The sequence below is a fragment of the Ceratosolen solmsi genome, unplaced genomic scaffold (assembly GCF_000503995.2).
Source record: "Ceratosolen solmsi marchali unplaced genomic scaffold, CerSol_1.0 scaffold57, whole genome shotgun sequence".
In the NCBI taxonomy this organism is placed as follows: Eukaryota; Metazoa; Arthropoda; class Insecta; order Hymenoptera; family Agaonidae; genus Ceratosolen; species Ceratosolen solmsi.
In genome coordinates, this window is record NW_011948427.1 from 5,603,515 (window position 1) to 5,625,612 (window position 22,098).

Consider the following 22,098-nt stretch of genomic DNA (forward strand, 5'->3'; position numbering starts at 1 on the left):
TGTGGCGTTCCGAGAAGCGCTCGCTGTGACGCAATAGGAACTCGTCCTTTTCGTCGCGCTACTGTGAGCGGAACATGTCGTCTACTGGTGAACGAAGGTAAGTGTTGGACTTTTCTCGAGCTTTCCCGCGTTATTCCACCGTCCATTCCGGGAGCATTGCATGCGGCCTAACGACGCGTAGTCGCTGAAATATTAGCGACCTCCGCGGGCTCGACTCGACGTTGCGGAAAGTTATTGAAAGCCAGCGGGTGCCGTGCGGCCAAGTGTGCATCACGACGCAGCAGCGAGCTGCGGTAGCCTATCACAACATGGCCGCGTGTGCCTTTCGGCTCGGGTATACCGATTGTTTGAACCACGTCGCGAATCCGCGACTCCTCCTATACCGTCTCGTCCTTCTCACCGGGCCCTTTGACATCACCACGTGCCCGGATCCTCGATTATATTGTCGGCGGGCTTCCTCCCTTCGCTCCAGACTCGTGCACGATTGAGCAATGGGATAGCAACAGCGCCACCGCTTTCTCAATATAACCTCACTTTAATCGTACGCTAACGAACCGGAGGCTTTCAAGCATTCGAGCAGACGCGAAGCTAGCGTTTAGAAAAAATAAATTTGGATATGGCCGCCGCCGGATGGCACTCCCCTAGATTATACGGCGTTGCAATGCAATAGGCTTTAATAAACATATGTTATATTACGTATGTAATTTCAATATATATATCGTGATGTAGCGCGCGGCAAGGGACAACTTCAAGTTAAGCGGTAATGCTGCTCGACGAATTATTTTTATACCTTGAAGGTTAGGAATTTTGTTTACAATATTTAGCTATACGCTCGATGCGTGCGTAATGCTCTGGATTATTGGGCAACCGGCATTAAAAATAAAGATAATAATTTTAAATGATACCAAAACTGCTGTCAAGTAAAAGAATAAAAAGAAAAATACTTCTTAGCGTCAATCCATAAAAGAATTAATGAGAATTTTGGCTTGTCGGTTTAAAGACGTGTAAAACATTAGAAAAATTAATTGTTAAAGAGAACACTCTTATTATGAAAGTTTTGTAATAAATAAAATATAAAGCCATTATTGCTTTATTGGAAAAATAAGATTACTAATCTATATTAATATAGATCTTGTTAAAAGTTATCAATATAATTAACATTCTGTGTTTAATATTTCAATGATTTAAGTATATCTTGAGAAGAATGTTCAGAAGTAATACTCAAATCTGACATTATTCATATATTATTATTTTAACATACAAAGTGTAATATTTAATAATTTATATAATGCAGATATTTTTAAATTTTATTAGCTAGCAAACGATTACTTGTATAAAATTGAGCAAATTAAGAAATCGCTATTTTTCAAATAAGTTAAGCTAGCTGGTTTAAATTTTACATGTAATTATTTTGTAAAAGTACTATTTATAAATCTCTTAGACAATAAGTAAAGATAATGTAAGATTGTCGAAGAAAGAAAACCTTATATGGAAAATGGATTTTAAATTGAGTTTAATATTTAATGGACCTTTTGAAAGCTAGTAATAATTTTTACTGTTAATTATTTAATGATTAAATTCGAATATATAATCGTTTCCATTGTTTTCGTTATTATATATGAATAAACAGAATAAACAAATTTCAATTAAATGTCCCTCATCTGTCACAATTTGTAAAGGATATTTATGTTATATGCTAGTTAACTGCAGAATTGAAGTTGTCTCGATTAAAAAATCTCAATAGTTGAGTTTTCCGATCACAGCTTTACATAGGAAAAATTTTCAATCGCATTACTTATAAAAATACCATTTGGAAGCCATATTGTAATATTTAACTACGCTGGGAGGAGTGCACATGCATTACTCATGCATACATTGGCACATTTACCTTTCGTCGAGATTCTAGCGTTCGTGTCGAACTGTGCCTTGATTGGTTAACACTTTAGCGCGCCTTGGGTTTAATTTTACATTTGAAAAATTAATGTATACATATATTTAATGATTTTTGATTAGTTAAAAAAAAAAAAAAAAATAAAAATATCTTCAAATACGAGATAGTCAATAATGTAAAATATAATAAAAATTCGTGCGAGTAATTAATATCACAATTACTTAAGTTTGAACAATGAAATTTCTCTTAGTAAATTAATTTCATCTCAAATTTAACAAACTATATGCAGTTTTAACAATTTTTCATGATCTATAGATATTTCTATCTTGCATTATGTAATGATTGTATTACAAATAAAAAATTCAAGAGTTGATTTTGTTAAAAATTTTAATTTCATGAAAAAACAAAAAGAAAGTGTTGAAATATTTTAATTGGAGGTTACGGAGGAGTTTCACCCTACAGAATCACTCGAATATCGCGCTAAAGCATTGGCCAATAAACGCCATTGTTAGTCGGTGTAAATACGGAAGATTTTTGACAATTGTCCGAGCTCTGTTTCCATCTCTTCGAGATTGCGCGAATTTTTCGGTTCGCACTCGATTACGGACGCCAACGTAAGTGGTGATAATATGGCGCCGAGCTCATATCAATTTCATCGTACGTACGTACGTGACAATTCATCCCCCGCGAAGCGGTCGGCTACGTTCTTTAGTTCCCTTATTTTGCGTTGCGAGGTTCGCATCGTCCTCGAATGAATGGCTATACGGAGACGGTGACAGACAGTACTTACATAACGGCACAATTTTCAATAAACGTGTCGAGCAGATGCACGAATATAGGTACTGGTGGGCGGTATTTTATAATTAGGCTTGGTTAAGAATTACGCTCGTGGTCGGCGTCCGCCGAAAATATGGGCTGTAGGTGAAAGGAAAAGTAAACGAAGAAAAACGAGCGCCCCGATGATGGCCCACGCGCAGCGCTTTTGCATATCGAGCTTGACGGGGGTAAAAGTGAAAAGGCTAGGGAGTGATATCCGAGTCCTCTCCTACACCCATTTCATTTCAGCATCGAAGGTGTCGCCGCCATATTCTCGTACGCGATTCCCGTTGGCCTTCGTCGAGGCGCTACGATGCGTCGCATGTATTATGCTCCCTCTCCCTTCCTCCCGTTTGCCGACATTATTACACGGTTGCGTAGGTGCGACAGCCACGATTCGCATTTCCCGACGAGAATGATGGCCTTGGAGAGCTCGACATTCCCTTGCTGGCTAAACCTTTACGAGAGCGGCCTCTCGTTTTCCTTTCCAACTCGGAGCTCTTGCCATCGACGAAGTCACATTTTTCGTGGCGGTCTGAAACAAACAGGTGTCTGTCTCGAACGGGCATTCATGAAAATTCACGATTGGATCACGCTCGAGAATATCGTCTTTAATCGTGTTGGATTCTTTTTTTCATAGCAAGACCTACGGTACGTGTCGACATGCTCGTTTCGCGGTATAAGCAAACTTTGATTGCTTCTTATCTGGGCCGTTCGTATTTTAATCATTCTTATAACGCCGCTCTCCTTTTGTCTTTAGAATTTCTATGTGGAATCAAAAAGAAAAGCTAGAACTTTGCGTGCTGTCAAAATTCTTTTAACTACGGAATATTTATATGTTAGTTATAATAATTTGTAGTCATTTGTGAAAAGGGTAATTTACACGTGTTAACATTTTGGTAAAACTCATTCAAATATTATTCCAAGCGTAAATCGGTGCTATTGCTCTCGTGGCATGACGCGGCTCAACCGTACCTTTACATCTTCCTTTTCGTTCTAATAGTGCTGGGAACGGTACATCTGAAGAAAAGGGGGTACGTAGAGAGAAAAAGAGGGAGTTGGAACTTTGCATGCTATAGGTTTACCGTCCATGTCACTTTGCTAAGCGCTTGGTTAATTTTTCAAACTTATAGGCCGCTTAACTGACTAGACACGGCCACCGGGTAACGTGCCTACGAGAGGGTTGTGTCGACGGCGTGGAAGAGAGTAGGGATGACCAAGAGAAGTAGAGCCATAAAGGTTGCGCCGTGCACGACGCATGTACGTACATGTGTACGCATGGACGATCGACGAATGGACGAACGGACGGACGATGGACGCACGCGCGCGCACAAGCCAACCACCAATGACGCTCTTTATTCGGAAGTGAACTCATCGGGACCTCCTTCTCCGCTGTCTCTCCACCCTCTTCCACCTTCTTTCTCAGTTCGTCGCTGCGTCTTGCCGTCGCCGCCGCCGTCGTCATCGTCGTCGTCGTCGTCGTCGTCGTCGTCGTCGTCGTCGCTCGTCGCTCGTCGCTCGACGCCGTTCGTCACGTGATTTTACTACTTAGAGAAACGCTATATACCGCGTGCTGTTTCCATTCTTTTGAGCGCTCGATTCGTTTATCGCACTCGTCTTTTATCCACGGTATGAGTATTCCCGCTTTTCGCCACAATATCATTTCCCATTTCAGTTGAGCAGCGTAATTATTCCATATCATCCGCGTGTGTTTGTACATGTGCTAAGGTGCGTGTGGTGATCAAACGGAAAGAGAGAGAGAGAGAGAGAGAGAGAAAGAAAGAAAGAAAGAAAGAAAGAAAGAGAGTACGGTGCTAAGCATTCAGACGTACACGTGCGAAAGTGAACGCTCGTAAGTGAGAAAGAGAGAGAGAGAGCGAGAGAGAGAGAGCAAACAAGCAAGCCACCGAGCTAGCGAGCGAGCGACAGATAGATAAAAAGAGAGAGAGAGAGAGAAAGGTACATATAACAGTTGCTGCCGCACCACACGAGCTTGCTGGTTCTTCCATTGCCGCTGAAAAGGTTTCGAACGCACCACGGCCCCGCCGCCGCCGCTTACGAGGACACGAGAGAGAGAGAGGGACAGGGAAAGACAGACACGCAGAGAGACTGAAACATGGAGGATAAAACGTAAATCCGTGCGAGTTTTATTTTGTGTTTTGTGACGCATATGTTATTATTGTTGTTGTTGCTATTATAATTGGATTACTGCCATTAATCTGCTTGGTTTTCTAACTCGTTTCCATCTTAACTTCAATCTTTGAAAATTACCTTCGAGAATTTTCCTTGCCGCAAAGAGCGAGAGAATAACTTTTATCATTGTCACGGTGACATGAATTTTTTAGACACTCGTGCTGCTGCTTTTGCTGCTGGTGCTATTGCTATTGCTAATGCCACTGCTACTGCTACTGCTGTTGTAGTATTCGACTTTTAATATAATATCACTAATAATGTCTTGGTTTTTCTGGGATTTTTGTAGGACGCTTTTCTATAATCGCATATGTATGGGAAACTTAAGATTAATATCGTCATCGACCGAATTTCCGATCAGTTGTATTTTGAATTTATAATTATGTCAAGTGTATCGTGCTTGTGAAATTGATTTATAATATCCAATGATTAGAAAAGATGTGTTGTACTATCATTATGACGATAAGAATTTCATAATGAGAACTTGAATGGGAATGATCAACGCCCTAATTCGTTCGCATTTTTAAAACCAAAAATACATTAATTGAAAATATAAATTCTCAAATACACATAATTTCTGTATTATTTCGACCTACGATTGAACGCGTACTTTTTACTGATCAGTAATTGGTTTTGTAATCTATAGATATATGGTTTGCAGTTACTAACAAGAGCGCGAATAATATATTCTCGTGCTTTATTAACCGTATTGTGTAGTATTCCCTTATACAATTAAATGGTGTGGTGCTGTAACATCTGTTTTATCTTCGTTCGTTATAAAGACGCTTGACCATGAAATGTATCATAAAAACATTTCTAGTATCAACTTGGATATAACTGAAGTTCGAAGGCCAATATTTTGTCTCTATTTTCGTCTGCATACCCACGTTTTATATGTAACAACACGAGTTGTGTTTGAGCTATGTGTGCGTGAGAAATTATAAGAGAGAAAGAGAGAGAGAGAGAACGAACGAACGAACGAACGAACGAACGAACGAGTGAGCGAACGATTATAGATATGCATGATCAATAGATCCATAACTGATTTTTCTTGATTTTATAGGAATGACGATCAATGGCCGGGCGAGTCTAAAAATGGTCCAACTGAAGGTGAACAACCTGTGTATGCGGGACCCCCGGGTATGGACCCCGACGGCATTATCGAGTCCAACTGGGAAGTTGTAAGTTCATACCTGCTGTTTTATCTACTTGTAAAATTACATATTATTGTTAACTAAGAAATATGTAATATATGATTTTTGCAGGTTGTGGATAACTTCGATGATATGAATTTGAAAGAAGAATTACTTCGTGGTATTTATGCCTATGGTTTTGAAAAACCATCTGCTATCCAACAACGTGCTATACTCCCCTGTGTAAAAGGGCATGATGTTATTGCCCAAGCACAATCAGGTAATAATCCGTATTTTATAATTAATAATTTTAAGTGAGCATCGATCCTTTATTTTTAATAATTATTTATCAAAAATACATATATATTTATATATTCAAATAAATATCATAATTCAGCTGCTATTTATGTACGAGAGTAAACCGTATTTTGAACAACGATTTTGTTTCTTAATTATAGGTACAGGAAAAACTGCAACATTCTCCATTTCTATTCTTCAGAAGATTGATACTTCTATTAATGAATGTCAAGCTTTGATTCTTGCACCAACTCGTGAATTAGCTCAACAGGTAATTTTTTTAATTTAAAACATTTTCAATAACGTTTTGATGTGATTTGACATATTAAATTTAAACATTTTTTTTTTAATTCATTAAAAGGTACAATCTTTCCAACATTAATTTATAATAATATTAGTTTTAGATAATTAATTAAAAGTAAATTTATAAATAAATGCTTTCAGATTCAAAAAGTAGTTATTGCTCTTGGTGATTTCATGCGTGCACAATGTCACGCATGCATTGGTGGAACGAATGTCCGTGAGGATATGCGCAAGTTAGACCAAGGAGTTCATGTAGTTGTTGGTACCCCTGGAAGGGTATATGACATGATAAGTCGACGAGCATTACGAGCAAGCAGTATCAAACTGTTTGTTCTTGATGAAGCCGATGAGATGTTATCTCGTGGGTTCAAGGATCAAATTTATGACGTCTTCAGGCTATTACCTCAAGAGGTTCAGGTAAGAATTAATGAAAAATCATTAGAGCAAATTATTAAATGTCTAAATTTAAATGCATGAATTTTTGCACATTTTATTGTTAAACATTTTTAAATCAACGCAAAAATATTTACACATGTCTTGTTTAAAATTCAAAAGTATTTTTTACATAAAAAAGTAAATAATACATTTTGAGAATTTATAAAAATATAACTACATATTAAATTATATAAATTACAATGGTTTATAAATTTATGGTAAATTTTTTAGAACCAATTTATTTAAGAAACATTGCAGAATTTTTTTATAGAATCTTTAGTTTTTGTTAATGCTGATGTGCATTTCATGTAGTTAAAACAAACTTCTTTTATAAATGAACGATTTCCAATCTAATATATTTAGTATCTTGTAGATCAAGAAAAATTGAATTATAATAATTACTCCAATAAGAGCTTTGATCGTCTATTATAATTTCAAATAAATTTATTGAAATAATATTGACCACTAATTAGAAGAAATATATAAATTAAAAATATTTTAGCTACCATCAATTTTTAGGCTTTATTTTTTTTTTTTAAGGTATTTTTTGGTTACGATTATCGCTTAAGTTTCTCAATACTTTAAAAAATCAATATTTATCACTAATTATTTTATAGGATTCATATATCACGTATAAGTAATAATGTATTATTTTTAGGTGATTTTATTATCGGCTACTATGCCGAGTGATGTATTAGAGGTATCAAAGTGCTTTATGCGTGATCCCGTTAGAATTTTGGTTAAGAAAGAGGAACTAACTCTTGAGGGAATTAAGCAATTCTTTGTCTATGTTGAACGCGAGGAGTGGAAGTTGGAAACTCTGTGCGACTTGTATGATACTCTTAGTATCACACAAGCCGTTATTTTCTGTAATACTCGGCGTAAAGTCGATTGGCTTACGAAAAGCATGCAATTCCGTGATTTCACTGTCTCGGCTATGCACGGTGATATGGAGCAACGTGAGCGCGATCTTATTATGAGACAGTTCCGTACAGGATCTTCACGAGTACTGATTACTACTGATCTTCTCGCTCGTGGTATTGATGTTCAGCAAGTTTCTTTGGTCATTAATTTTGATCTGCCTTCTAATCGTGAAAATTATATTCATCGGTAAGTTCATATTAAAAATATTTTTCATTATAGTTACAGATATTGATTTGTAAAGAATTAAAAAATTACAAAAAATATTAATTTTAAATGACTTAATTAGTGGATATATTCTAAATAAACATTGAAACTCTTAAAAATAGTTTTATCTTTATTAATTATTTAATTTTATAATAAAAAAACTATATTATTATATTTATTAATATTATTATATTTATTAAATATAAGCATACTTATATTTATTACTTAGCAATATCATTCATCTTTGAAGATATTAAATAAGCAAAGTAAATAAAAAATTAATACTTTGCATTTTTTATATAGATTTATTATTTAACACTAATTTCATTTTGAATATAAAATGTTTGAAAATCATGTGTGGATCAGGTCTTACAGTCGCATTAAAAAAAAGTAATATAGTTAAAAGAAACACGTCAAACAAAACTTTTAATTTTTAAAGATTTTATTCTTTCAAAATACAAATTAAACAATGAACAAACATTACGCAACTGAGTGAACAAAATTTTTCAATGAAATTATTTTGGAAGGTATTTGTTTTTTGTATGGCTAAATGTGGTTGATTGATAATGAATGATTATATGCTAATTTCAAATTAATAATTTATATTAAAAATTGGACTCACAATTGTAAATTAATTTTATGCAATATATGAAAAATTTTTTTATGAAAAATTGATTACTCTTAAAAATGTAAAAATTTGTGTTTAATTTTTAAAAATGAATATTTTATGATTATTTATTTTATAGAATTGGACGTGGTGGGCGTTTTGGTCGTAAAGGTGTTGCTATCAATTTTGTGACATCAGAAGATAAAAGAACACTGAAAGATATCGAGCAGTTTTATAATACTACTATTGAGGAAATGCCAATGAACGTCGCCGATTTGATCTAAGTCCCCGACATTTGGCTTAAATTCATTATAATAAAAAAGAAAATAAAAGTAAGTGAAAATACGGAGCTCTCAGCCGATCTTTCATGGTGTGCGAGTTATAATAATACTGAGTGAGTTCGTGAAAATCATAATCGCTTGTGTAAAAGCGCGACTTTACCATGGATAAAAATTCCAACGGTTCTCTGAATTGATTTCGTTTTATAACAGTAGACTACGATAGGTAAAAATAAGTAGCTTACCTGTTGTATTACAACCGTTATTATCACGACTACCGAAATAACTACTCCAAATATTATAATTATTATTACTATTAATTACTATTATTATTAATTAATTAAAATTAGTAAACACTGGCTAGAATCTTTACAAAGCGACCAAGGCGTTTGTAAAACGCGCAGGTGTGCTGCGCGTGACCCGAGTTGTACTCGGCGGCCCGCGAAAGCTGCAGCTACCGGTTTAGGGAATGAATTTCATTTATTTGATAATGATCGATCTTTTCACGCTCACTGTAATTATGATTACCTATTTTTGGAAGGTGATAATTCTCCTTTCGCTTTTTTTGATTCCTTCTTTTAATCTAACGTATGAAGCTACAAGAAATTCGCACACCGATTTTCGATATATACATTATAATAGTAATAGCTTCTTTTCAATGTTTTTATCACCAAGACTGCGATACGTTTGTCTAAGCAGAGGTTTAGTTGGCTATTGGAAAGGCTATTTTAATCATAAACGCTCACGAAGGAGATATACTTCAAGAGTCTAGATTATTAAACGAATTTTGTATATTATGCATCCCTTTGGATACAACCCTATCTCAATTTTATTTTCTTGTTATAAACAATTTAATAAAATCTGTCCGATAACCATTTATATTGAAATCTCCTTTTCTTTCATTCCAAAATAAATGCTTTTCTAATCAATCGATGCCACTGAATTGACAAACCACAATGCTAATTATTTATAAATTTATTAATGTGAGAAATAACGAAAACGGTATTTGTATCTCTCTCTCTTTCTTTTACTCTGTCGATCTATTTATACTTTAGGCGTAAAATATATATGAAAAATAAAATTATGATCACGTGCAAAAAATAAAAAAGTTTTCACGGTTTCTTTGTGTTTGTATTTCCAGGCATCTCTAGGCGCCACTCGAATGGGGGAGAATATTTTTGGAAATAAAGACCAAATTTCCCGATTGAACATACACTCGTGAATCGATCACCCTTCTAAAAATCCTGTAAATCTTAAAATAAATTTATAAAAACTTGTGAGATGTACACTTCCTCACATTGAAGGCAACTGCAGTTGTTTTATTGTTACTTTCTTTTTGAGATCATGGAAAAAAACCAGATCGTTTTATACTTTATTAATAAAAACATGCCAATTTAATACGATTAGTGCATTATGTATTTTATTATATTAATTCCTTATCAAGTATTATTTGAAATTCAAAGTCAGGCTATTCAAATTTTTTGTTCAGTAGTCTCTCAAATAGTATAGTATCTGTAAATAATTATTTTTAACGAAAGACTTCAGTCTTACATAAAGTGGTCGTACATATAGATGAGAAAATAGAGAGATAAAAATAACGTTACTGATCAGGGTAATATATGCTAATATTTCTATTTATACAGCTTTATGTTTCTTTGTTTTTATTTTTTTTTTATTTTTATTTTGCTTGCTTTTCTTCCTGGTACTTATATAAACTATACTTGTCAGTAAGAAAGAAACAATAGAAGTGAAAGGAGATTTTGAAAAAATTATCTCGCACAGAACCGGGTAGTTAAATAATTTATTTAAAATGTGTGCATAATCGTTTTTTGTTTTGTCAAATATATAGTTAGGTAGTTAGATAGATAATTGTCATCTGTAAAGCTATACTCGATCAGCTCCGAAGAGTCGATGCTTCCGATTTAATTGTACATCGCTTATATAGTTTACGTATTGGTCAAACAGTAGATAAAAATTTTGCACATATTATCTGAAATAATATAATATAATATCATTTCTTTTTTGACAGTTTAGAATAATTAGTAAAAATTTATATAAACAAAAAGCACGTATATCGCTTTTTTCTTAAACTTCACAAGTCTGTGAGGAAATAGTTAATTTTTCAAGATTTTTTATGTCCGCTATGGATTTAGAATTTTTTACAAGTTACAATTTATTTGAAAGTATTTCATAGCGAGATTAACATTAATTTAAAACGTTGAATGTACTGAGATTGTGCAACTGTTGTGTTCAATCGAATGACAAAATAAAGAATAGAAAGTGAACTACTAAAATGATAAAGATTGATGATTACCGAATCAAAGAATGTTGATCTCCTTACGTTCGCAAAATATTACGTACAAGTTGGGATTGCTGTATTCAGTATTGAAAATTCCTCGAAATCTTTTTGTATTGTAAGCTAGGTCCAGAATCATTGTGAACGAATATGAGAGAGTCGGATATCAGATATTTAAGCATTTGCTATGTTTTTATATCTTTAAAAAAACTGTTAACTAATGTGTACATTCTGAATGATGTAGACAAGTAATATGTGCGAATAAATATTTATTCATGGAAATACATTGTTCCTGACCTTTTTAGTATACCAAGTTTTTTGATAAATAAAAAACTAGATCGAGATAAAATTGGTTAATTATTATTTCATATATATGTCATATATGTAATATATATATATATATATATATATACATACATACACGCATTATATAGCATACATACGGATTTATTGATTTTTTATATTTTGAAATTGTTACACAAAAAAAAACAGGATTATTTTATTAACAATAAATGCAAAAATTTTCTTTATGGAATATTTTGTTAATATTTGATATGTCGCGTAATGTTTTTACGACATTTTTTTAAAAAACTTGACAAAAATAATTTCATTAATGAACTATATTACTTTAACATTTTTAATATATACATACATATTTTAACCATTTATATAAATATAAATACGTAAAAGGCTTAAAATATACATTCAAAAACAAACAAAAAATTTGTATATTTTAGTTTTCTGCAATTGGCACTTTTCCTCACATATGCATCCAACCCGTTTTTACAGTGAATGAGTATTATTTCGTCACGTGACAGCAAAGTGAAACGAGAATTTTTTAATTCTCTGTGCCAAACAGATAAAAAGATATTTAAACTATCTAATCGTCCATTGTTATTTTTTCTTTTAATATATGATTATAGATACCCTAAAAATAGAAAAATAAAACTTATTAAACAGATTATTGTATAAATTGAACTATTTAAATTAAAAAGAAGGGGAATATATACCATGATTGTTGTGAAAGAGTATCCAATTTGTCCATTCATTAGATAACTTTCCATAAAATCTGAAATGAAATTTATTTCACTTCCAAGTTGTAAAACACTTGCTCGAACAACAACGAAATAAAATATTGGTATTAATTCATCTGCAGGTAATTTGTAATTTTCTAATCTTTTTTGTATAGCCTATAAGAAATTTTAAAGCTACTTAAAAAATTATTTCAATTATTAATATCATTAGATCTATCAAAATTAAGTAACATACCTGCTCAATTTGATAATGCGTGTTTCTAATAACTATTAATTTTTCTACCGCCGAAAATGTTGTTTTTAATTGTTGTAATGTTTCAATTGCTTCATTAAACAATATGTCATTTGCTGATGTATTAAAATTTGTCCAAAATTTCCTAGAGAAAAATCGATTATATGAAAAAGAAGATAAATCATGAAAGTAAAAATAAAACTCACTGGTCAATGCCCAAAAAAGCTAATAACGTATTAGTTGGCTGCTTGTTCCATTTAATTAAACGTTCCCAGTAAGCATCATCCATTTTTTTATTGTGAAGGGCATACAATACAAATAATGCAGAGTAAACTCGAGGCAATATGATAGGATGAAGTATCGCTGTTGCACTTATTACTTTTCTGTAATAGATATCAAAATTTTTAACTATAAAAATTTGTTTGCAATTTAAAATATAGTTTTGAAAAAGTTCTGTAATTACGAATAAATATAAAACGTAACAATAATATTTATTATGTGATAATATTAATGTGAGTATTAAATTTTCATAGCCCATAGTTTCATATATTTGAAGAAAGTTTTAAATTATATATAAATGTTCACTAATTCCATAGTAAAAAACTAATAAAAAATAAAGTAAAAATGGTCATAATCATTTCATAATTACAAAATTTACATCAAGCTTATTAATTTTATAATATTAATAAATACATTTTTCAATATTTTGTTTAAGATATTTCGTTCTTTTTTGATTGTTGTATTCATTATAAAAATATAGAATGTATGTAGAACAATGTTTGTGATATTTTTCATTACTTAGTTATATCTCTTGAAAAGAAAACAGAATTTTTATTAATTTTTAAATATTTCGAAATAGAAAATACAATGATCCTTGAACTTTTTATCAATATTTTATTAAAAAACAAACTTTAATTCACTGTTAATAAATGACAGTAATTTGTGATAATATTTGTGTAAAAAATAATTAAGGAATTAAATTTTTCTAATAAAAATTGTGTATTTGTCACTATTTCACATTTATTGCCTTTGGGTATAATAATTTATAAAATTATTAGATAAATTTTAGAATTTAGTAAAAACTGGATAATAATACCATTAGAAATATAAGCTACATTGAACATGAGGTTTTATTCATCATTGGAATGAGTGTTAGTTTCTCTAGGCTTCCAATAAAAATGTTCACACTAGTTAAAAAATACTTACTCTTCCTTATTATCGTCACTATTGGATTTGAGTATGCACTGATCTGTGGCTTTGGGCAATGCTGGGAAAAATAATGTGATTGCTTCATATATTCTTGTGGTGATACTTCTCAACTCTACGACCGCATGTTTCAACAACAGAGGATGTACTCTCACGCCACCGTATGTAGCTGTGTATACGGTAGCTAATTCATTTAGTAAAGTACCGAGAGGATGATGAGGGCTGTCGAAGGCGCGCAACAAGTATTTATGGATTTGCTCGTATGCGTACAAGGTCAATTTGTTGTCATCGAAGCTTAAGATCTTGTTTAACTGATCGTGATTTGTGTCTGTACTGTCTCGGCGACTTAAAAGAGAAGTATTGCTGCTACTAAAATAATGGGTTTTTCGTTGCAATCTCTCAGATTTAGACATTATCACGGCTACGTGCTGCCACACTTTTTGAGTTTCGAGCTGATGCACAGAGATGCTTTTGGAATTGGCACTAAGTATCGATTCCGGTATGCCTAGCTGCTGATAAAACTGGCGAAATATTGCTTTCCACTTCTGATCGGGTAAAGTACAAAGTTTGCCGAAAGATCTAATATTTTAACCCGTAAAAAAAAATAATGTACACTTTAATAATTGTGATAGAAATTACTTATAGAAAAATAATCATTAAATGCAGTCAATTTTATATTAATCATAATAGAAAGTATTTATTTAATAAAGATTACTCAGTTTAAGAATATTTAGTCTAATACATTAGCACATTTGGCATTACTATTTTAACAAATTAATTAATACGATATTTATAATTAAAAAACTTACGGTGGTTCTGCTAGTTGAGATTTTTCAGATATTTTATTATTTATATGTAGAATAGCTGTAACTTTAATTTCCTCGTTCCATGTACCACTAAAATTCCCTTCTAATTTTTCTTCATTGTAAAAAGTCAAAATTCCTTTTCCACCGAAAACACCAACAGATTTGAAATCGCCTTCATAATGAGTTCCATCTTCTAGAACCATAATCCCATGACCCTATAATTATAATAATCAGAAAATTATAATAGTAATGATAAATGTCTCATTCAATTCAATTTAATACCGTAAAAACATCTTGAACAAACATTCCTTCATAATATATTCCATCCAATGTAACGATTAATCCACTACCATGTTTCATGTTGTTGTTCCAAGATCCTAAGTATTTTTCACCTAAAAATAATTCAAATATTCATTTTATTTTTCGTATAAATTTGAAATAACTGTAATGATAACATTAACGATAATAATAATAATAATAATAATAATAAAATAAGTAATGAATATTTCAAGTATAGAAATATAACCTGTTTTTATATCATCCATAACACCATAACCTTGTTTAACACCACAAAACCATTCGCCAATGTATACAGAAGCAACAGAAGCCATAAAATGACCATCCTTCTTCATTCCGTGTCCGTGTGGTAGGCCATCCTTAAAGTATCCTTCATATATATCGCCATTTATATAACTAAAATTTTAATTCATCAAATTAAATTTATAAAAATAAAGCGATATTATTTTATTCATCCAAAATATAAATTATTTTTTAGCCTATTATATAATAATTTTATAATTTTTATTGATATTCTGTCAATGTAAATTTACTTCATAATGCCATAGCCATTTTGTTGACCATCTTTCCATTGACCTTCGTAGACACCTTGTAATGGCATTTCCATTCGTCCAGTTCCATGTATCGCACCTTTGTGAAATTGTCCAACATACATACGATTATCAGCCCATTCTAATTTCCCAGAACCATGTAATTTACCATTTAACCATTGTCCTATAAAATTAATATTTATAAATATAAATATTTGTAAATTATTCAAAGTCTCAAAGCCATTTAATTTAATTATAAAGCTAAATTGTTTTTTATATTTTAAATCATTTTTGTCAATGTAAATTTGAATAGCTTATTTTAAAATACGAACTATTTCAATATATTTTAGTACCATTGTATATTGCATCTTTGTAAGTGGAATGTTTTATAAAAGAAAAAGAACCAGTGCGAATTTGCGAAGGCATATGACTGGTAGACCTCTGAAGACTATTTTTAATAGCAATTTGTAAAGCGTGAAACCATTCACTACGATCAGCAGGTGATGCAGTGTATAAAATTAAATTAGCTTCTGGTGTTGTAATTGATATAGCATTCTAAAATATATACATGTTTAAATCAGTTATATTAAAAAAGTATTTTTAAAATTTGATAATAATCACATTTTGTACATAGATGATACAATTCAAATTAATAAAGAAAAGTTAACATTGCTGGTAATAAAGAAAACATACTTGTAATGCATCCGAGTCTGGTAACAGCTCAACCCACAATAATTGTAAAAGATATGCTGCATAAGATGTCCCAGTAATATGAATAAATACATCAGTTAATAGAATAAACCAATGTGATGAAAATATACTAGAATTAAATAGAGAAATCTGATGTGATCGAGATTCTCTAATCATCCTTCTTTCAGGTAATCTAAATTGCTCTACAATTTTTCCAGATCCCTCCCAAAATTTTTTTGTATTTTCAGCTTCTTCTAAACGTCTCCGCTGTTCTTTAGGAACTGCTTCCCATTTTTTTAAGACTTCTTGTAATTGTTCATTTCTTTCATTATGTTTGTTTAATTTTATTAGATTTTTTATTATATTTATATACCTGTAATACAAAATATTATTAAACTAATAATTAATGTTAGTATATGTATAATTGTTATTAGTAAAAAATTATAATTGGAATTTAATATCTAAATGAAAAATTGTATTAATATCACAAATAATATATTAAAATAAATTAATAGAATATTTTGACCCAATCATTTTTTATATTACACAAAATATTTATTCATTTATTTTTTAAATCGAATATTCTTAGCAGTTAAAAAATTAATGTTTTTATTAATATTATAATTATAATTAAACATAATATTAAGTATTTTATATGTAAAAAAGAATTAACAAAATATCTATCTTAAAAGAAATTAGTATTAATTAAAAAAAATTATACTTTTATAATAAATTTTATATTGAATTTTTTTAATTTTCATTTAAATTTCATAGTTATTAAATAAACACATTTTTTTTAATAATGAAGTTTCATTTGTATAAAACTTTATCTATGTATTTCAATAGTTTTTTGATATTTTCTTTTACTTTATTTAACATTAGTAATCATTAAAATTCTTAAAATTTATGATAAATAAAAGTATTAAAATTTTTCATTTAATTACTTTGAATATTACTGCTTTATAAAAATTCTTTAAAGGATATACAATATGTAAAGTTTGAAACTTGTTTTGTATACTTATTTTAAAATATTTATATTCAAATTTTAATATAATTAATTTTGATAAAATATAATTTAAGAACATATAAACACTATACTTTTCAGTTTTTTTATTGTATATATATTAGAAAAGTAATTTACCTGCTCAAATGTTGCAAAGGATTTTTTAAGACAAATTCAATAATAGCCTCATTAGTAACATTTGTATCTTTATTTTTTATCTTGTTTTTAAAAAAATTTGAAAGTACTTTTACCACATCAATAAGCTTAGCAATTTGTACAAATCCATTGAGAGCAATTATATCACATATTATATTAAAATAAAACTTATATATGCTTATGAATTCATTGACATTCTTAATAATTACAATGTCATATAATTTATTTGTACAATTATAATATTCCCATATGCTTTCAACATTTAATACATTAATGCTCAAAAGTTCGTTATGATAACGACACATAGTTTCATAAACATTTAACTCGGAAGCGATAAAACCCTTTTTCTGAAATGGAATTATTAAGTTTTTATAAATATATAGGGTCTCATCTAAAAATATTTGTTCTTCTGTTAGTATTTCTGATATTGGTTTAATTAATTCATCATTTATTGTACAGCAGCTTAGATTATTGGAACAAAAAATATTTTTAAGTACATAATCCTTTGCTTCAGGAATTTCTAAAGTTGACATTACTCCAGAAGATCTAAAACAATATAGATATAATAATCTAATCATTAGTCTATAAATAATATAATTTATATAATTAAGATATAATTTAATCACTGTAATGAAATTGTTATCAATATTATCAATATATCAATATACTATCAATATTAACAAAAAAAATTATACAATTTATATTAATTTCTCAAAATTAAGACAAATACTATTGTATTAATTATTTACAAAAATTATTCAAATGCCTACCTGTGTTTTCCCATTAAAAATAATTTACTATGCATCATTATCAAACTATGATCACAGCCAGTCCCAATGTCTTTAGCTTTTTCATTAGGTGATAATTGTATAAAAAAATTTGAAGAAAATAGTTGTGGTGATTTTTGATCCACTTGCAAACAATGTGCAACTTGCATAAAATTGTTTCTGCCCCATGCATAAACTTTGCCATCTAATGTAAGAGCAAGGGTGTGAAAACTTCCGCATGTTACTTTCTTTATTGCAGAATGATTGAGCATTGTGATTTCACGAGGTCTCGGTCTATTAATCATATCTCCAACGCCGAGTTGTCCGTATTTTACGTCACCCCATGTCCATAATTCAGTAGACAATATATTATTGCCTGCTTGAGTCAATAAATTAATTTTTTCATTCAAATATTGTTGTTCCAACTCATACTCCGATGAGCCTCCACTAGACGATCTAGGAAGTTCTTCAGAACGTAAACTATTTATTAGACTGCTAGCAGCTCTTTTTGATTCTTCAATGCCTAACTCTTCAAAAGTATCGTTTAAATCATCTTTAATATCATTAACATCAGAACTACCACTGACATGTCTGGATAATGTTACAACCTTGTCTCCTACTGTTTTAACACCTTCATAAACTAAACTAGCCATGCTTGATACATTCTGTTTAATAAGACTTGTAGGATTATCGATTGTATCCATTTGAAATTCATCTTTTGCATTACTATAAGATGACACCCAAGATAATTGTTTTGTGAGAAATTGTTTTGCAGCTTCTGTGTTTAATAACATTACCTTTTTTTTCTCGTCCTTATCAGACTCTAAAACTTCATTTGTACATAATTTACCATTTGCGATAGAATCAACAGTGTTACTGACTAAGTTTTCATTATCTGTATTACAAAAAACAACTTTATTTGTACTTGACATAGAACTTATTGAATTCCTAGATTGAGTTGCACTTAATTGTTGAGTATTTACAGAGCTTGATATGACATTATTATTGTATTTTGAATATGATTTATTGAAAACTTCTGCATCCTCTTCACTATCTGTATCTTCTTTTAATATTCTAGATTCTTTTTTTAACAAAACTACATAAAAGTTATCTCCACATGCAACATTTGAAACAGTTTGCCCATCAAAAAAAAAAACTTTCTTAGGTTCCTGAGATTTAATATCAATTTGTGGTTGATTGCCACTTGCCCACAATTGACCATTTTCCGTTACAAACAAAGCAGAGTTATCATTTACAGCTAATTCAGATACCTTGATAATATTACTTTCCTTTTGATATCTGTAATAAAAAATATAATATAAATCTTCAGCTATTCATGATAATCATATTGTTGTAACATTTTATTGATTATATTATATTGTTACTTAAGTTAAATAAATATTTTCTTAACTTAAATTATAACAAATTACATACATATATTTAAAAATTTAATTAAACAATCATAATTGCATTTAATTAATTATAACTGCAGTTATAACTGAAAATGCATCATTATACATAATACTTAATATAAATATAAAATATATATATATATATAAAAAATATATATAATATATAAAAAATATGTATATAAATTATCATGCGTATTGAATGTTTAATATTAATTTATATTTTTTATATTATTAAATAATTAAATTATAACCTTTATTGGCAGAAGAACACTCTATAATTATATAATTCTATGAAGATTCAAAATTAAAAAACAATAACAAAAAATAAAATTAGTAATTAAACAAGATTGGTGTTTTAATTATAAACCAGTTGGAATTTCAAATATATTAATATAAGACATAGTATGACCAATTTTTTTATGTAAAAGCACAATTTTCACATTTGTGTTATTGACTCACAGAATACAGGTTTTAGATATTTACAAACTTCTTTAAATCAATTTAAGATTAGATTTTAAAAGCATATTGCAGCATCAACAAACAAAGCGTTGATTACAAAATTCACTTAATGTAAAATATCATGCATGGATTAGCAAATTCAACATTCTGTAATGTTAAATAAATATAAAATAATTTTTAAATAGAAATTTTATAGAAAAATTTATACTTGAATAATTTTCCATTCAGAAATTATAATATTAAAATGTTATTTTCAATGGTTTCCTTACTGATTTTTTAATTAATTTTTATAATCTAATAATAATAATAATAATAAAAAAATAAAATAATAAAATTTAATAATAAAATACATATATATTTAAAATATTTTTAAATAGATGTAAGTATAAATACATAAAATTTTAACTTTTATTTTTATTTAATTTTAATTTATATCATTAAATTAAGCTTATGCACTTTTTATCTTTTAATAATTAATTTATATTTATTATTTCATATTAATTAATGCTCTGTATTTTGTAAGATACAAATTTATCTAAGAATTTTTATCATTCATTTAATGGATAGTATATAATTCTTATACAATCCAATAAAAAATATATTTTTTTTATAGTAAAATAAGTATCAATGTTATATACAAAATATATGTAGCATTAGTAACAAAAAAACTAGTTCATTTAACATATATTTATTATTCTAGTATAATTTTTTAATAACAAAAATAATTTAAATAAGTGTTCTTGAATTCTAAAATAACGTACTCATTACTACACCTATTGGTATCATCTTTAAGGACAATGGTATCGACTACTGTAAGATCCTTAGGGTTCATTTTCAGAACCTGACCATCATTGGTAACGATATAGGCATGCTTATTATTGCCTGCTATATCAATTGCACTAAATTGAGTCTTTTTAAAAGACAATGAAGCTGATGATGATTTATTTTCATCATTGTAATTTTCAGTAATGATTTCGCCGTGGTACAAACTATAGGCTGTTGTCATGAGCAAGACCCAATTTTCAATGTTGACAATTTTACTGACAAAGCCGTCCAAACTATCCTCGAATCCAAGGGACACCTTGTCGGGGCCACGCCACAAATGCACCAGCTCCTCCTTGCCATTGTTATTTTTATTTTGGCACATGCTCGTAACCGAGGAATGATCATCGACGATGACGACGGATTCCAATGACGACATAACCTCATCAGTGAACTTTCGCAAGTTATATTCTCCGTTATTACTTTTATTTTAGAATGTTTTTTCGTCATGTTACTATTGACGATATCGTCCAGTCTACTGCGCTCGATTGTTTAATCAGTTTGACGTTATATGAGAGCATCGCTGGATAACCGAAGAGAAAAAGCTCCACTTTTTATCTTGACAGTAATTCGCTCCCACTACATTATATATTCACTGTCAGCTATAGTCTATCTAGACGGGAAAGTTCTCAAGAAGACAAATTCATAAATTTCGAGAGTCGAGATGCTCGAAGAGACAAGTGAGTGCTGATATATCTCCGTGTCATTATCTTGCACGAATCACGATTTGTTGTCCATTTACTGTACTTACTGCTATTCTTTTCTTGTCATCATACGTAGTGACTTCATTGACCTAATTATCCAAATTGACTCGATTATCCTGTATATGTTACACTCGAGGTCTGTTGGAGGTAGCTGAAACAAATTCGGGCGCTGACATTTACCAGTACGTCCATTACATAGCACGTAGTATTTGTACCACACGGCGATTATTTGAAAAATAATCATTCATTTTCTCTGGTATCCTATGCAATTATCTGTTTCCAACGCAAGTTAAATATGCTGTAATCCCAAATCGGTTGATTTTAAGAAGAAGCCTGAACAAATTATAATGACAACGACAATGATATTAGTTTATTATTGATGTTTTTTTTTCTGTTATTAATATTAACATAAAAATAATGGCACAGCCGAAAAATTTTATGTAAATAATAAATGCGTAAATGTGAGAAATATTTTTAAGAATAGCATACGTTTGATAAAACTTCATATTTATATAGGCAAGAATTTATTATTCATTAATTCAAGATTTATTATTTACTATTTACAACAAAATAAACAATAAAGAAGAAACAAAAGGAACTATTAGT

The 22,098-nt window shown here is 30.0% G+C and overlaps 2 protein-coding genes across 5 annotated transcripts; one reads left to right on the plus strand and one right to left on the minus strand.

The window, feature by feature from the left end:
• Positions 1-10,481, plus strand: eIF4A (eukaryotic translation initiation factor 4A). Of its 4 annotated transcripts, none has more exons than XM_011501216.1 (9): positions 1-97; positions 4,383-4,837; positions 5,961-6,078; positions 6,163-6,310; positions 6,489-6,598; positions 6,772-7,047; positions 7,724-8,175; positions 8,940-9,132; positions 10,220-10,481. In XM_011501216.1, exons 2-8 carry the CDS (start codon positions 4,824-4,826, stop codon positions 9,082-9,084), a joined length of 1,263 nt encoding a protein of 420 aa, XP_011499518.1. In that variant the 5' UTR covers positions 1-97; positions 4,383-4,823; the 3' UTR covers positions 9,085-9,132; positions 10,220-10,481. The 4 variants fall into 4 exon arrangements, with proteins under 4 accessions (XP_011499518.1, XP_011499519.1, XP_011499517.1 ...); XM_011501217.1 differs by having other exon boundaries at positions 4-97; positions 4,436-4,837; XM_011501219.1 differs by having other exon boundaries at positions 15-97; positions 4,680-4,837.
• Positions 10,482-12,254: 1,773 nt separating this feature from the next.
• Als2 (Amyotrophic lateral sclerosis 2) lies at positions 12,255-21,855 on the minus strand. Its single transcript, XM_011501288.1, has 14 exons — positions 20,728-21,855; positions 18,099-19,394; positions 17,311-17,874; positions 16,173-16,542; positions 15,833-16,034; positions 15,483-15,663; positions 15,179-15,345; positions 14,935-15,044; positions 14,656-14,867; positions 13,847-14,425; positions 12,847-13,023; positions 12,644-12,785; positions 12,385-12,564; positions 12,255-12,302 (listed from the first exon to the last, which is right to left on the minus strand). The coding sequence occupies exons 1-14, from the start codon at positions 21,165-21,167 to the stop codon at positions 12,255-12,257; spliced, it is 4,668 nt and encodes a 1,555-aa protein (XP_011499590.1). The 5' UTR covers positions 21,168-21,855.
• Between the last annotated feature and the right edge of the window lie 243 nt (positions 21,856-22,098).